The sequence below is a fragment of the Fukomys damarensis genome, unplaced genomic scaffold (genome assembly GCF_012274545.1).
Source record: "Fukomys damarensis isolate Sample0158 unplaced genomic scaffold, DMR_v1.0_HiC HiC_scaffold_28, whole genome shotgun sequence".
NCBI classification, from domain to species: Eukaryota; Metazoa; Chordata; class Mammalia; order Rodentia; family Bathyergidae; genus Fukomys; species Fukomys damarensis.
The window spans coordinates 17,700,963-17,718,031 of record NW_022900940.1 but is presented as its reverse complement, the minus strand read 5'-3'; the positions used below and the strand labels follow the sequence as shown (position 1 = coordinate 17,718,031).

General features: G+C 41.3%; 1 protein-coding gene across 1 annotated transcript in view; it reads left to right on the top strand.

The window, feature by feature from the left end:
• Nucleotides 1–17,069, top strand: part of Itga9 (integrin subunit alpha 9) — a 332,354-nt gene that overhangs the window by 22,910 nt on the left and 292,375 nt on the right. The window contains exons 5-6 of the mRNA XM_033756921.1: nucleotides 1,594–1,661; nucleotides 14,249–14,378. Of these exons, the coding sequence (XP_033612812.1) occupies nucleotides 1,594–1,661; nucleotides 14,249–14,378 (198 nt within the window). The remainder of the gene's footprint in view (nucleotides 1–1,593; nucleotides 1,662–14,248; nucleotides 14,379–17,069) is intronic.

The following is a 17,069-nucleotide window of genomic DNA, read 5'->3' as shown; positions in this document are numbered from 1 at the left end:
ATTGTGCTGTTCAAGTCAGGATTTATTATCTATCTGTGTTTCTTGCCATCAAGCAATTTGATTCTGGTTATTTCTTTACACAAGCCCCCACTCCCAGCCCCCATACAAAATTTTGCAGGAGCGAGCGGTTTCATTGGTCACCGGATTGCTTTTTGGCAAGCTGGGAATTCTCCTAATAATAACAGGACAGGGCGGAGGAACTGATTTCACCCTCTCATGGAAGGGGAGTAACTCAATCGACATTCTGTTATAATTTAGCTGTCGGTTAATGGCCACTTACTGGAAAATGTTACTAGGCTCTGCGGTGAATGTTGTTAGAAACTGAGTTACTCTGTATATTTCCCCAGGGCCCATTTCCCTCTCAGCCTGGAGTAGACTCCCCGAGCTGCAGGAAGTGGCACTGTGTTGCAATCACAGCTTCATTGTTCCTTCATATTATTTATTTTGTATTTCAAAAATAATTATATTGCTTTTAATGGAACTAAAGGCGTGCCAAGAACCCAGGGGGAGATTCAGGGGTCACTGTGTAGCTCCAGCCTGAGAGTGTCCAGCAGTGTCCGTGTCACATGTGATTTAAGTCCTTTTAAACCTCCCTTGACCTTCTGTCTAACCATGAAGTGATTTCAAACAGCCAGTCATTTCTCTTGGTTTTGTAACTTACTTACTTTGTAAAACCTTTGAGAGGCTACAGCAGTGAAAGAACGACTTTACTCATACTTACTATAACCATGGACGATTTCTACCTCTGAGGCTCTCAGTATTCTTACCTGCTAACACATGGGGAGAGGTGTTTCCACAGGGTGGGGGAAGAATGGAATTATGTGAATGGGGGCAAGTGACACAAAGCCTGGGATCACTAAACCCTGATCAAAAGTGTCCTCCCTCTCTTCCTTGCCAATATGAAAATAAAACGGCAACAATAGAATGGTCTCATTTGTTGGTTTGGACTGTTGGGAGCTGATGGTGGGGCAAGGAAGCTTCTCCATCAGTTTTATTTTGGCCCAGGGAAATCTTGGCCCTTTTCCTTCCACACAGGGAAGACAGAGGCATGTGTGACAGTGTAGCTTTTCTCTGGGGCCAGTCCAACGTGCCCCTCTTCCTTAGCTTGTGGGTGGACAGCTTGTTTCTGGCGGATGGTAGGAAGCGTATTGCCTCTAGCTGTAATGTCATTTTGGGTGGGTTGGTCTCCTTCCAGAGGACTCCACACTAGGATGGTCATAATATTCAATTTCGTGGGTCATGTTTTTAGCTCCTTGGGTCCACTAGGGATCTCAATCATTTTTGAAGTAAATTAAATAATTGTCACCAGCCTCCCACTTAATTACTGTGGCTGCTGCTCCTCTTTTCCCTGCTTGAACAGAGGAAGTCCTCTGGGGCACTTGGCAGCCTCACTACGTAATGGCACCAGAGCCTGGATTTTTGAGGTCTGGTGGATTCCATAGTCTTCCCTTCTGTGCCCCAGTCTGGATGGCATCCCTACATCCATCTCCAGAGGCACTGGGGGAAGTGGCAACTTGCTTGCTGGACTCCACACACCACAGGCTCGTACTGACATAGCTGTGGTTTGATTCTCTTTCCTTCCTCTTGCTCCAGAGTACAAGAAGAAGTATGGTGAGGAACATGGCTCCTGCCAGGCGGGGATAGCAGGCTTCTTCACCGAGGTAGGTATCAGCCTGTGGGCGTATCTCTTCTCTTTTTGGTCTTCATTTCCTTACTTTCCATGATTTTGGCCACCTGTGGAGGTTGGACTTCAGGTGTTCCAGATACACAAACCAGGGCTGAGCAGATTCTGGACCTCACATCAGGGAGAGTTATTTAAACCTGATGGAGGCACTAGCTGTCCAGAGTCCATTGGGCAGGGGCAGGTGGGCTGGGGTTTTACAGAGGTCAATTTGACTCTGAGCCCTTTGGAAGGGATTGATTAAAGGAGTGTGGGTGTAACAAACAATGTTCAGTGAAGTTCAGCCTCACTGGCAGTTGTGAAGATATATCAAGCACAAAAGATTCAGTGATAGGGCCAGGGATTTAGCTCAGTGGTTCTGCTGCCTGCCTCACAAATGCAAGGACCTGAGTTCAATTCCCAGTACCCCCCAAAAAAATTCTCACAAAGTATTCAGGGAGGTTTTGTGAGACTCCATTTGCAATGCTGCTACTTTTCTCAAATTCTGAAGGACCCTGTGCTTGAATGTGTCTGTTGAGCAGCAACATTTTTAGGCACTGTTTTCTTATGTGAGTCTAATCTATAAGTTTGCTGTTCATGACCACACCTCATTCCTCAAACATTTTTTTATGATTGCTTGCCATGCCCAATGTTCCTTGCTAGGCTTTGTAAGTGTCCATTGACCATTGAGTTGTGTAGGCCAAACATAAAAAAGTACTTTACTTCTAGTTCATCTGAATTCTTTAGTTTTAACCCCCCAAACATATTCTAAATGAAAAATTTTCTCTACTGCCACCATCACCACCATACTTCTAGAAAAGGCACTACCATCACCTGGAGATACACTGGTCCTGAATTGCTTTCCCTCAGTCCATTTAAAAAATACTGTGGTCTGTTATAGATAACAGAATTTCCCATTTTAAAGTATACATATCAGTGACAATATCATACAACTATCACTATTGCTTTAGAACTTTTTTTGTACTGGGTCTTGAACCCATGGACTTGCATATACTAAGCAAACACTTTATCATGGAGCTACACCTATAGCCCATGTTTTAGGACATTTTTTCATTGCCTCAACCTGTGTCCATTTTTGACCCCTACCATGTGTTTTCTGCACACCCGCCTGAGGGATATTGAAAGTCATTCTGACTGTTTATCATTGCGTGAAAGATTAAGTCCCAAATTCCACCTCTTGACCCATGAGCCTCATTCTTTGAGGACACTTCTTTCTCCTTCTTTCACTCCAAGATAGCAGAGAGCTGGAGGAAGAACAGGATATGGAGGGAGGATTGTATTCTGATTTCCAAGCTTTCTGAAGAGTGTCCTTCCAAGTCAGAAGCTAATCTGTCCACCTTCATTTCAGAAGCTGTAGTTTAAATTCAAAGGGAAAATAGGCGTTTGGCAATAGCACTTCATCTGGAGAACAAAAGGAAAGGTAGAAAGTCAGAAATCCCATCCTTTACTCTTAAGCTGGTAAATACAAGATGCTTCCTTCTAACTCTCTCTTCAGTAATTCTCATGTCCATTAACACAAGTGTCATTTAAAGGATGTACATCATTCTGTGGTAGGCCCTGTGAATGGCACCCCAATCATCTGAGTTACTGAGGCCAAGAACTAAAACCATTCTTCTCTTACCTTGCTTTCCTACCATCAGGCACCAGCAAGTCCTACCTCTCATGCCCTTAAAACCTATCACAAAGGCATTTATTTCTCTCCATATCCTCTGCCACCCCACAAATCTAAGTCACAATTGTTTTACCCCAACCCAATGCAGAGCCCTCCTGTTTTCCCGCTTCTACCCTCCCTCCTGATAGACGTGTCCCAGAACCATCTTTTATAAACAAAGAAAATATCAGGGTACTCCTCACAGAGAACTGCTCAGTGTCCTCCTATCCACTTATAATTAAATCCAGATGCCTTTTCTTGAATGGTCTCCCAGTCCCTCCTGACTTTCACCCTCACCTGTTCCTTGGCCTCCTCTGACTCACTGCTTCCCAGACTCAGAGGCTGGTAGAACATGCTGCCCAGTAACTGCACCATTGTACTGGAGACACACACACACACACACACACACACACACGTGCCCTACACACGCCTTTGTGCTCAAGCATACATACATTTCTTTCTTTTTTTAAAAAAATTTTAAAACATTTTTTCCCCATTAAGTGTATTAGTACATTTAAAGGAAACAATACAGTTACACTCACCATTGGTATCTTGTACCTTTACATGATATGTCTTGGTTCTTGTTTTTTCCCCATACCCCTGCTCTCCTTCACACCCTTCACCCTTTTCTATTTACAAAGACTTTGTTTCCATTTTTTACTTTTTTCACATTTTTTTCTTTTCCCTTATTTCCTTTCCCCTCCCCTTCCCACTTCCCCTTTAGCCATTTTCTTCCTATTTCACACTATCAATTATACCATTTGAGCCTTATTTACACTTTTAGATTTTCACACCAGAGAAACTATTTGATATTTCCTCAAGTGTGTCCTATTTATTTCACTTGAGTATAGCCTCAGTGTGCATCCATTTAGCTATAAATGTTTCTAGTTTATCATTCTTTGTGTCTGAGTAGTACTCCATTTTATAGAAAAACCACATGTTCTTTATCCAGTCTCCAGTTGATGGGCAATTGGGCTGTTTCCAAGTTTTCGCTATTATGAACTGTGCCGCTATAAACATGGGTGCACATATATCACTGTGGTATGATTCTTGTCATTCTTTTGGAAAGATACCCAGCAGAGGGATATCAGGGTCAAATAGAACCTGTAATCCTAGTTCTTTGAGGTATCTCCGTATTGATTTCCACAGTAGTTGCACCAGTCTGCGCTCCCACCAACAATGGAGAAAGGTTCCTTTCTCCCCACAGCCCTGCCAGCATTTGTTATTGGCTGATTTCTTGTTAGAAGTCATTCTTTCTGGGGTGAGGTGGAATCTCTGTTATTTTCGTGGGCATCTCTCGAATGGACAGTGATGTTGAACATTTTTTCATACATTTATTTGCTGCTTTTACTTCTTTGCTAAGAAGTGTCTGTTCATTTCAGATGCCCATTTTTGAATCAGGTCTTTATATTTGGGGGGCTGATTATTTTTAGTTCTTTATATATTCTTGATTGTAGTTCTTTGTCTGAGAAGCACCTGGTAAAATGTTTTCCCACGTTGTAGGTTGTCTCTTAGCTCTGTTAATGGTTTCTCTTGTAGTGCAGAAGCTTTTTAATGAGATGAGATCCCAATTGGTGATTCTTTGTGCTAGTTCCCATTGCTACTGAGGATTTGTTCATAAAGTCTTTTCCTATGCCAATTTCTTGAAGAGTTCTGCCTAACTTATCTTCCAGCAATTTTAGTGTTTTTAAAAAATATATAGATCTTTAATCCACTTGGATTTTAGTTTAGTGCATGGTGAAAGATAAGGGTCTAGTTTTAATCTTTGGCAAGTTGAAAACCAGTTTTTCCACCACCATTTATTAAAGAGGCTATCTTTTCTCCAGTGAGGATGGTTGGCTCCTTTGTCAAAGATGAGTTAGCTGAGTACATCTGGTGTTGTTTCTGCATCTTCTATTCCATTGATCCTCGGGTCTGTTTCTTTGCCAGTACCATGCTGTTTTCATCATAGTGACTTTGTAGTATAGTTTCAAGTTGGGCATTGTGATACCCCCTGCCATGTCTGTATTCCCTAGAATGTTTTTTGCTATTCTAGGTCTCTTCAGGTTCCAAATGAATTTTTGGATTGTTTTCTTAACTGTGAAATATACTGTTAGGATTTCAATTGGGATTGCATTGAATTCTGTATAGATGTTTGGAAGTATGGCCATTTTCATAATGTTGGTTCTTCCTACCCAGGAGCTAGGGATATCTTCTTATATCCATCTTCTTGTATCATTTTCTATCTCTTTTTTCAGAGTGCTGTAATTTTCAGGATAGAAGTCTTTTGTCTCCTTCATTAGATTGATTCCTAGACATTTCATTTGTTTGGATGTTATTGTGAAAGGGATTGTTTCCCTAATTTCTCTCTCAGTGAGCCTGTTATTTGTGTACAAGGCTATTGATTTTTGAGTGTTAACTTTGTGTCCAGCTACTTTACTGAATCTGTCGATTAAATCTACAAGTCTTTTGGCAGAGTTTTTTGGGTCTTCTATGTAGACTATCATATCATCAGCAAATAGTGACAGTTTAACTTCTTCCTTTCCTATCTTTGTTCCTTTAATTTCTTTCTCTTGTCTAATTGCTGTGGCTAATGTTTCCAGAACTATATTGAACAGGAGTGGTGATGTGGGCATCCTTGTCTTGTTCCTGATTTTAGCATGAAGGTTTTCAATTTTGAGCATTTAGAATGATATTGGCTGTTGGTTTTTCATAGAAAGTCTTTATCAGGTTGAGATAAACACCACCTATTCCAATTTTCTGTAGGGTTTTTATCATGAATGAGTATTGAATTTTGTTGAATGCTTTTTATGCATCTATTGAGATAATCATATGTTTTTTGTCCTTGACTCTGTTAATATAGTGTATTACATTTATTGATTTACATATGTTGAACCATCCTTGCATCTCTGGGATAAATCTGACTTAGTAAGGGTGTATGATCTTCTTGATGATCTTCTGTATTCTGTTTGCTAGTATCTTATTGAGGATTTTTGCATCTATGTTTATTAGGGAGTTTGGCCTTTTTTGGTTGGGTCTTTCTCCCTGATTTTGTTTGTTTGTTTGTTTTTGGTACTGGGGATTGAACTCGGGTCCCTGTGCTTGCACGGCAGGCCACCAAACCGCTGAGCTAAATCCCTGGCCCTTCTCCCTTCAAAGTAATATTTGCTTCCAGGAATGAATTTGGAAGTATTGCTTCTCTTTCAATTTCATTGAGTTATAGAGTAGTGGCAATAGTTCTTCTCTAACTGTCTGTAAGAATTCAGCAGTGAAGCCATCAGGACCTGGGCTTTTCTTTGTTGGTAATGTTTTAATTACACTTTCAGTTTCATTAAATGTAATTGGGATGTTTAGACCTTTTATATCTTCTTCATACAATTTTGGAAGTTCATCTGTATCTAAATTTCCTCTGTGACTCAATGGTTGTTCAGCAGGGTGTTATTTAATTTCCATGTGTTTGTGAATTTCTTGCAGTTTCTTAGGCTATTGATCTTCAGTTTAATTGCACAATGGTCTAATATGGGATAACTTCAATTCCTTTGCATTTACTTTGGCCTGTTCTATGAGCTAGCATGTGGTGCATTTTAGAGAATGACCTGTGTAAGCAAACATTTCTTTAGAAGAGACATGTAGTGGAGTCTGAAGGTACTCAGAGTTGGACTTTTGAGACATTCTGACACATTGCATTCCAAAAATATTGACTGATTGACACCCACTCCCCCCCACCTGCCCTACCTGGTTCCACTTACATCTGTCCCAGTAGTCTCTTACCAACATTTAAAAATTTTGTCAGTGAAAAAAGGAAATTTCATTTTATTTTAATGTCCCATTACTTGATTGTTAGTGTGATTGAATCTCTTTTTCAAATATTTTTGAGAAAATTTCTTGTTAATGTTAGTTCGTTATTTTGGTTTTGTACTGGGGATTGAACTTGGGTTCTTAGGCTTGTGAGGCAGGCAGCTGAACCACTGAACTAAATCCCCAGCCCTATTATTTTGGTTTTATTGTGGTTATTTTATTGATTTGTGGGAACTTAGTACACATTTTACACTAACTTCTTATATGTGTTGCAAAAACCAGTTTTTTTTGCCTGATTTCTTAGTGTGCTGAAGGTGTCATTATTGTATTGGCCTTAAATATTGATGCTTTGTCAAATCTGTCTTTTTCTTTCTGGATTCTAGATCTCTCTGTTACTTAGAACAACCCCTCTGTAAGAATATGAAAATATCTACCTATATTTTCCTGTACTTCTATAGAGATTTTTTTTTCAGTACTAGGAATTGAAAGTAGGGGTTCTCTCTACTGAGCTACATTCTTGACTCTTTTTTTGTTTTTTATTTTGATATGTCTCACTAAATTACCCAGGTTGGCCATAACTTGTGATCTTACTGCCTCAGCCTCTTGAGTACCTGGCATTTTAGGAATGTACCACAATGCCTGGGTGTATAGGTTTTTTTTTAAATTGTATGTTTAATTTTCTTGGAATTCATTTTTATATGTTTTGTATAGTAGAAGTTACATTATTTTCATGAATGTACAATTGATTGTTTTGATGCTGGTCTATTACTCAGGTTTTCCTATCACCATTGATTTCAAATACTATTCTGCCATTTACTGGGTTCACACTCTTCCCTGTCATGAATCATGTAGATTTTATAGCTTTTATGGCTATTGTTCCTCCAGTAGGTCTAGTTAAGTACGACTTGACTCAACAAGCAAGAGGAATCACTGTGCATTCACAAGCAGGCAGCTAGTTGGTGTTGTAGGAAAGGCTATTTGGGCTGAGTACTCTGGAGGGCCTGGAGGGAGGCCATGCAAGTGCCCATGATGTTCTTTAGCTATGAAGTAACTAGGGTGACACATTAGTAATAAAATAGATTGTGGGAGTTAGAGAATAGGAAGAGAGAGTCAGTGGGCTGAGTGGCTCGAGCATGATGGGTAATGACAGACGTTTTGTACAAGGTTCCTGAAGAATGCTATTGGCCCTGCTAGGAAGAACCCATAGGATGAGTAGATTGGCATAAGTATGTGATACTGGGCCACTCCTATAGCTGCTTCTAGGGGACAAATAGGTGTAAGACCTGGCCTCTAGCTTGAGCTGGCAAGTTAGAGTTACCCTTGGTGGTAACTCTGAGGGAATGAGTGTGTTCAGCATGGGGCTATCAAGAGAAGTCTTGCCATAGATGATGGGAGGATAGAGTCAATTCCTGGCAGAAATTGAAACTCATCGAGATACTGATGGAGAACCAAGTGTGTTAGGCTTTTTTGTCACTGTGACACAATACCTAAGGAAAACAACCTAAAGGAAGAAGAATTTGTTTTGGCTCATGGTTTCAGACATTTCAGCCCATGATCAGCTGGCTCCAAGGCAGAAACTTGATGGTGGAAGGAAGCTGCTTAACATGGTAACCAGGAAGCCTCAGACACAGGGAAAGAGCCAGAGAGGGGAAGGGACTGAGGACAAGAATATCCTCTTCTGGTCCTCCATGATCTACTTTGTCTAGTCAGGTTCCACCTCCTAACAGCCTGTGTAGCTATGAATTCATCAATGGATTAATCCATTGGTGAGGTCAGTGCCCCATGATATAATCACCTACCCAAAGCCTTACTTCTAAACATACGAGTCTTTGGGGTGTGCATTTTTACACTTGATCTTAGCCAAAAGGCCGAGAAGCGATGGGGTGTGCATTTTTTATCTAAGCTGTAAAACTAAGAGAGAGCGAGAGTTCTGGGGAGTGAGGTGGTATTGTGCCCTCACCAGTCTGTAAGCTAGGAAAGACATGGGGCTATGTGGAAGGAGGACTTGATAGGAGGAGCAGGAAGGGGAGAGGGTGGATGGGAAGGGAAGGTGGCCGTGCAAGGTTGGAGTGACCAACAGAATGAGAAGACCCCTTGAAATGCCAAATTCTGTTATCCAGAGCCTGAGGGAATCAGTGCCTTGGCATGTGCTGGCTCTGTTCATCACAAATAATAGTGTGACATTAGTGTAGGGTGCCAGCAGAAGATTAGGCAGTGGCGGGTGGGAAGACAGCCCCTCCTGCCATTGCACAATTCTCTGACCCCAGCCTGCTATCTCGGCCCATCTGGGCTTTGGCCTCTACTTTGGTTCCCAGGCTTTGGGCGCCTTAAACAAAGGTCTTTGAACTTGCTTCTTCCCTCATTTCTGGAACTTCAGCTGCTTGTAACTGAGCAGGAAATGTGGCTGAAGGGGTCACACAGGAAGCATTCCCCTCCTCTGCCCTCCTGCTGACCTCATCACTTAGGCTTGTCTTTGCTGTTAACTGGTCTCTCCCTCACAGGATAGAGAGCTGCTTGCCAAGCTGCATGAGCTTTTTTGCCTTCTGGATGTGGCCATGTTGGTCTAAAACATTCTGACCTAAGCTGCCTGCTGGACCTGCGAGTTGGTGACCCTGAGGTTATCAAAGCTGTCTGAGTTATGGAGACCACATAAATTTTAACCCCTCACTATAGACAAGGGAACTTTATTTTTGTAGACTAGAATAACAGCAGTGATAGATACTCCTAAGCAACAAGAAAAGAGCTGGGTAGCCCCACAAGTAGCGATGTCTCGGTGGAAATTTTCTAAACTTAGTCTTCTATCCTGGTCATGCCAACTTGTAGTATACAGAGCAGGGCTGTGGCTTTGTTGAGGCTCACCCAGAAGTCCATGCACCTCTGGAGATGCTACTAATAAATACATCTTGAGAAAAGGCCTGCACTACTTACTCAGAGAATTTTATGGATGTGATTTAGGCAGTGGTGTCCTTTGTTATGGAGAAGCTTACATTTTCATGTGTGGATTAATATCAGCTGTTTCTTGGGTAATGGGGAGCTATACATTGATTGCATTTTCCTGGCACCTAGTGAACAGCACCAAGAAGTACATATGCATCATCCATAATGAACAGAAAAAGACAAATACAAGGTACTTCCAGGAAGACACTTTCTTCCCAACCCAGCACTGAGGGTCATAGGCCCAGCCCCAGGTCATCCAGTTGGGACAGAAACCAAAGGGGAGTGTGGGCATTAAAAGGAGAAGGCAAAACACGAGAGGTGTTTGTTTCAAAGGTTTTTAAGGAAATAGATCACTTTATTTCTTTTGTACTCGGAATTGAACCCAGGGCCTTGCACAGGCTGGGCAAGCACTGTACCACTGAACTACACCCACAACTCAATATTGCTTTGTTTTATCCTCTTTATAATGTTTGAGAGGTGATAAGGTGTATGGTAGACATTCATTTCTCAACTTTTACCCTGTATCAGAAATGGTATGCTCAGTGCCTGGTATCTTGACAGACTGCCTCTCAGAACTTAGGTTTATAATAAGCTACAGATAGAGAAAGCACTGTGCTTTGTGTACAACTGGTACCAAGGATGTCACTTACGTTCTCCAGTGCCTTTGTATATAGGCACTGATTAGAGGTTCCTTTCCAAACTCAGGGCCTGGAAGGGAATCTTTGCCCTTTGAAGTGATGGTTTGTTTCTCTCACACCCCTTGAGAACAACATGGACCTAGCTATACTGCACAGGTGTGTGTTAAGGAGAGTGAACCAATAAATGAACACATGTACACACACACACACACACACACACACGCCACTGCATTTTTCCATTGATGAGTTCTTAGTACAGAAAGTGATCAACTTTTATAAACAGAGAATCTCTGAGAGTATCTGGCTTAGCATTAGCATCTCCCTTTGAGTTGTCTCAGAGGGTCATGGGGCCTTGAATGAAGTATCTATCAGTCGTCACTTCTGGCCCATGCCTTTGTGAGTTGTCAAAAGCAGACCTAAAATAGGTGGCTAAAATCCCCCTGTGCTCCTTTCCTCCAAACTGTGCTCACACCCTAGTCCCCATATTGGCTACAGCACACAGGTGATTTGAAGCATTGCCTACTTGTCGGCAGGCTCTGTCTTCTCAATTTCTCTTTAGATGTTTTTGGTTTTTGCAGACGTTGACATCCTATGAATGAATCATGGGGTGACTATGAATTATCATGAGATATTCAGTATCTCTGGCAGGATCTAGCTTCAAGGATCTTGTGAGAAACCCACTGCTTCTGCTAGCCCAGATCACTGTTTCTGACATACACACCAGTGTTTGTGGTTGGGAGGGTGAGAGTACTTTAGCCACAAGAGATGTGTCCTATGCAATGTCCCGTGTCTGCACAAGCCTACGTAGCCTGTATCTGTGGGGTTTTGTGTACATCTGAGGGGTTTTTCTCTAGAAATTGTACTTATTTTAACCCTTTAGAAAAGATATTTTCCTAAATATCTTACACATTTCCGTGCTACCTATCCCCAGAATGTCGTATAAGTGAACTTTTATCTTTGTGTTTAGCGTGAGCTCTAATAGATAATAGTGGGTACTCAGTAAATATTGTTGGGTAAAAAGTTTTTTGTTTTTTGTTTTGGTTTTTTTTTGGTGAAAAGGGCTTTTATTTTTTTTTTCAGCTTTAATTGAGTTTATTGGTACATTTTAGGGATACAGTACAGTCACATTCATTGTTGGAGTCTTGTACCTCTACATGACAAGTCTTGATTCTCATTTTTTCCCCTTACCCCTGCCCTCCCTTTACCCCCTCCTCCCCTCTCCATCTACAAACACTTTATGTGTAAAAAGTTTAATGATTTTTGCTTGATAAATAATTTTTATTATTTTCTTTTGGCAGTGTAGATACTTTAGAAAATATAGATAATAAAAAAGGAGGGATTTCTTGTTATGAAAGAAAGGACCTTAGCCAGGGACATCTAGTGGCTGCAAGGATGTCTTTCCTCCTTCTCACCCTGGTGCAGCATCAGCATTTCAGTGCCTATAAGATATCTCACAGGCCTGTTTTGTGTTTTCATGACATGACTTCCTTGACTGTGTTTAATCACTGTTCTGGAATTTTAAGAAATCCAGTATATTATATTTAATCCATATAAACACCAATTTTCTTTCTTTAATTAATTTACTTTCAGTGGTAGGGATTGAACCTAGGTCCTCTAGCAATGAGCTATACCCCCAGCCTAAATATATTTTCTTCCTTTTGGAGACAGGTGTCACAGGCTGCCCTCAAACACCTGGGCTCAAGAAATCCTCCTCCTCCTGGCTGCCAAGTAACTGAGATTGCAGCTGCCCACCACTGTGGCTGGCTTAACACATACCTACCTGAAATACAGAAGAATTTAAAAAAATTTGTCTTATGTGTATAGCGTCATCCCCACCTCGATGAAGATTAGAATATTTCTGCCACCCGAGGCTTCTCATGCCCTGTGTGTAGACAGTTCTAGTCCTCTTACCCGAGTGATCACTGATATGAATTCTCTCACGGTAGATTCATTTTGCCTTGTTCTAGAACTTCACATGCGTGGGATCATAAGATATACTGTATCCTTTCCCATCCTCACTTTGTCTGACTAAGATGTATCCACACTTCAGCTGGGCTTTGAAGTCTGAGAAAGGATTGAGCAGAGGAAGTCTGAGGGCATTGCAGGGATGGAGAGTAAAAAACCCCAGCTGGCTGAGAGTGCCTTAAGTGTGGAGAGGGAGGGAGAAGTGGCAAGAGCAGAGCCTGAAATGGCTGGGAGGGTTGACAGTGCTAAATTTTATGGGAGCCCAGTGTGCCTGGAAAAATCTATTCTAAAATTTTGAAGAATACAGAGAAAATAAACTTGAAGGATGGAAAGAAGGAAATCAGTCCCATAGTCCCATCACTCACTGTGGGAGTGGTAGAGAAACAAATATTTTAGGATTTACCTTCCTGGTCTATGTGTCTGTATTCATGTTTCTTTTTTCCTTTTACAAAACATGATCAATAGCAAATACTCTGTGTGGTACAACTTTTTAACTCGACAGATCTTTGTGCCCATCAATAATGCCGATAGGTCTTCTATAGTTTTTTTTTTTTGGTACAGTGATCGAACTCAGGACTGTGCTTGTGGGGCAGGTGTGGTGCCACTGTGCTAAATCATTGGCCCCTTCTATAGTATTTTTTAATAATGCATCGAATTCTGTGGAATGCATGTACCATAATTTAGAATCTTGACTGTTAGCTCTTCAGGGTGTTCCCATCTTGTTTTAAACTTTTTATGCACATGATTAATCCTCTTGTGGGCAGTCTGTAGCTATGCCTGCTGTCTTCCTTAGATAACCGGATCATTTGGAGCATTTAGGATTAGGTGGTTTTGCATCACAAAGAGGCTCTCTGCCCTGTTGCAGATGCGGGGACGTTTTCCCGAATGTAAATGTGGAAAGCTGTGCCTTTTGCATTCTTGAGCTTGTCTTTAATAGTACTACAGTCCCTTGCTGCCTCTCGTCTCTTCTAGTTTATGTCCTTCCCCTAGTTGTCCTCTAGGGTCTCTTGCTTTTGTCCTTCTCAGTTTTCAATAGGCTACAGAGATCAGAAAACCAACCAGGCTTTAGAACCATTCTGGAGAAGAGAGCACCTGAATGATTTCCCTGGATTGTTAGCATGCAGTTTTTGCAAATTTGATTTCGATCACTGTGGTATTTCTGATGTGCATCAGGCACCTGGAGTGGGTGGACAGTGGGGTTGGAGCCCAGGTGAGGTAAAGTACTGCTCTCTTGTCACGAGCAGTATTCCCTGGAATTCTGTGATTCAGGACAATGTCAGTTGTTTGCTGTTTCCAACTTATTGGCGTAAAGTTGAAATTATGTACAGCCTCAGCTTGAATAGGGTAGGGATGTGCTGTGTCCCTCATTCTCTCCCCTTACTCCCTTATCTTCATGTCTTTAGTCTTGATAATCCCAGACTTCTGATAGACCCAGAAACGCCAGGGAATCTGGTGAAATATTTATAACTAAGAGGATGAAAACAATTGGTGGTGAAGTGTGTTGAATGTAATTCTGAGTTCTTTGTTCTGACTGGTGCTCACTGCATCCCCCAATCAAGTCCTTCGCTCCCCTGTTTACCTTTGGATTTTTTTCTGTAGGAGTTGGTGGTAATGGGTGCTCCAGGGTCATTTTATTGGTCTGGAACTGTCAAAGTGCTGAACCTCACAGACAACACCTATTTTAAACTGAATGATGAAGCAGTCATGAATAGGAGGTACACCTACCTGGGTAAGTAGCTGGGGAGATAACAGGTAAGAAAGGGAAGATGGGGGCCCCTACCACCAAGTCATGAGTTACTGCTTTATTGATGGGAGGAAGAGTGAGATCTTCTTAGCTTTGACATGTTATTTTAATTGGCTGCATTTTTTGCTTGAGCACCTTAACATCTAGCCACATAGAGAAGGTGGGGAAGAAAACAAAGGAGGGAGCTAAGTTAAACCTGTGTCATTTATTTTAAACGACAGTTTGAGCGTCTAGAGAAGCAAACATTTTATCTCCTTATTTCAGTGCTTACTCAAGTTCACATGGTCAAATCCAAATGAGGGCTGAAGGATCTTAGCTTTCCTGTGACTGACATCCCTTCGAATGGAGCCTCTGCTTCCCGGTTACAAATCAGAGTAATAAAGACCAGAAATGATCATGACAGATGGCATCCTAATGCTGAAGTTTAATTAAAAGCTCAGAAAAATTTCTCTTATCTTGGTAAATCTTTTTAGCATTCTAGAAAGATGATAGATACAATTTAATTCAGCAGCCATCAGGTAGCAGTCATGTTGGAACAAGGCCATGCTCATTTAAGAGCAGATGAAGACTGAAGCTGGGGATTTAGCTCAGTGGTTCTGCCACCTGCCTCGCAAGTGCAAGGTCCTGAGTTTGATCCCCGGTACCAGGAAAAAAAAAAAAAAAAAGAAAAGAAAGAAAGAAAGAAAAGAAGAGATACAGACTGTCTTTGCTTATTATGTAAATCACTACTACAAGCTGCAATTCATTCCCTGAAGACTATACTTTGGGGCTAAAAATAAAGCTACATTTAGGAAAGCCTAATACTGATAAAACAATGCTTTTTTCATATTCACTGCTTATGACTTAAGTCAGGGGAATTCCCTGACTCCTTTTTGAATAGAGAGTTGCTAGGAATTTCCTTGTTAGGTGGCAGTAGGAAGTTGGTGACTTGTCTTTTCCCTTCTGACTCCAAGTGGTTTACCCAGTAGCACAGACCCAACAATATTTTTACTGAGCCTTGGGGGTATTTGCCCCTGTGCTCACCCAGCTCCTCCATGCTGTCATTTATTAAGCATTTACTCTGTGCCTGGACCTGTATATTATTTCTTTTAATTCCTGAAGCAACCAGCCATTATAATTGTACACATTTTAAAGGTAAAGAAACTGAGGTACAAAGAAGTTATATACCTGCCCAGGTAACATGGCCCAAAGCTGCATGTAAACCTCTGGATTCTAATGAAGAGTTCAATGCTGAGCTACCTCTCCTGTGTATGCTGCTGAGACAGCACCTGTCACATACTGAAGCCCTGGCAAGGCTGCTAGCACCTTGAAGTGGGATTTTTGTGTCACATTCCCAGGGCTTGCTATGATGCCTGGTGCATAAGTAAAAAATTCAGCACATGTATATTGAATCGGAAAATGCAGAAGATGGCCCAGTTTGGATGTTGGCTTTAGGACAGGTCCTGTGAATCTTGGGCCCTGGGGTTTCTCCCTGTGTGCAAAACAGAGGCCCTTACCTATCACTCATGATACTTGGGGGCAATGCAAACTGCCAGTTTGAGAGAAGTAGCCATGCAGGAATACAAATGGATCATTACATGGTGAAAATTAATGATATATGTCATCACAAAATTCAACTTATAATCACAGCATAAAGGTTGAGAGTGATGAAAAGGTTTAAGGAATGTGTGGCAACCAGTCCATAAGAGTTGGTAGTCAGAAGAGTGTTTTCAGCCTGCCAGGAAGGTGTTCAGAAGGCGGGAATCATTTTGGTTAAGCTCAGAGGACTTTCCCCTTAGTTTCTGGATCTTTTAGTATTCAGGTTCTTGACTATCTGATTGCCGATCCATCCATGAATTCCTTGTTGGCTTCTTTTTCCTTCTGTGAGGAAAAATATGACAGAATGGTCAGAGGCAGGGACTGTGGAGTCACACAGATTGATTTGAATCTTCCTGTGTGATCTTGGGTATGTTGTTTGGCCGTGTTTTGTCCATTTCCAAATTCACAAAATGAAAGAATCAATCTTAGCTTCTTCATAGAGTTGCTACATTGAAAGAAATAATGGCATCTAAAGCCATACATAAAATATTCATAGCAAATTTATTTATAATTTTCCCAATTTAAAGACAAACACCCAGCAACAAGAGAATAAAGATGTTATCTTTATACAACAGCATATTACTCAACAATAGAAACAGATTACTCCTCACAACAAGGCACACCTAGTAGTGTATAGTGATAGAAAGCAGAGTCATGACTATCTGTGGAGAGATATTAGCCAGGAGAGGCAATGAGCAAACTTCCTGGGTCATGGTTCTCTGTTTATATTCATTTTTTCTGTGGTGTCGATGAATGCACCCAGGGCCTTGCACATGTTAGGCAAGCACTGTACTGTAGAGCTACACCTCCAGCCTTTGTGTTCACTTTATTGATCCAGGTGTGGATTATGTACATATATATGAACCCAATAACTTCTATACTTCATTTAAGTTCTCTGTGTGCATAAAAATTATATCTTAAAAATAAGCAGTATTTAACATAGTACCTGTCCCAGAGAAGACACTTAGTACCCTTTCTTGCCCCAGTGTCCTTATGAACCTGCCTTTTGGTGCGGTGAGCCTTTTAAGCACGAGAAGTTTGACAGCTGCCATTTGTTCCCATCTAATTTAAGTTCCCAGAATTACTGCAGTATGATGT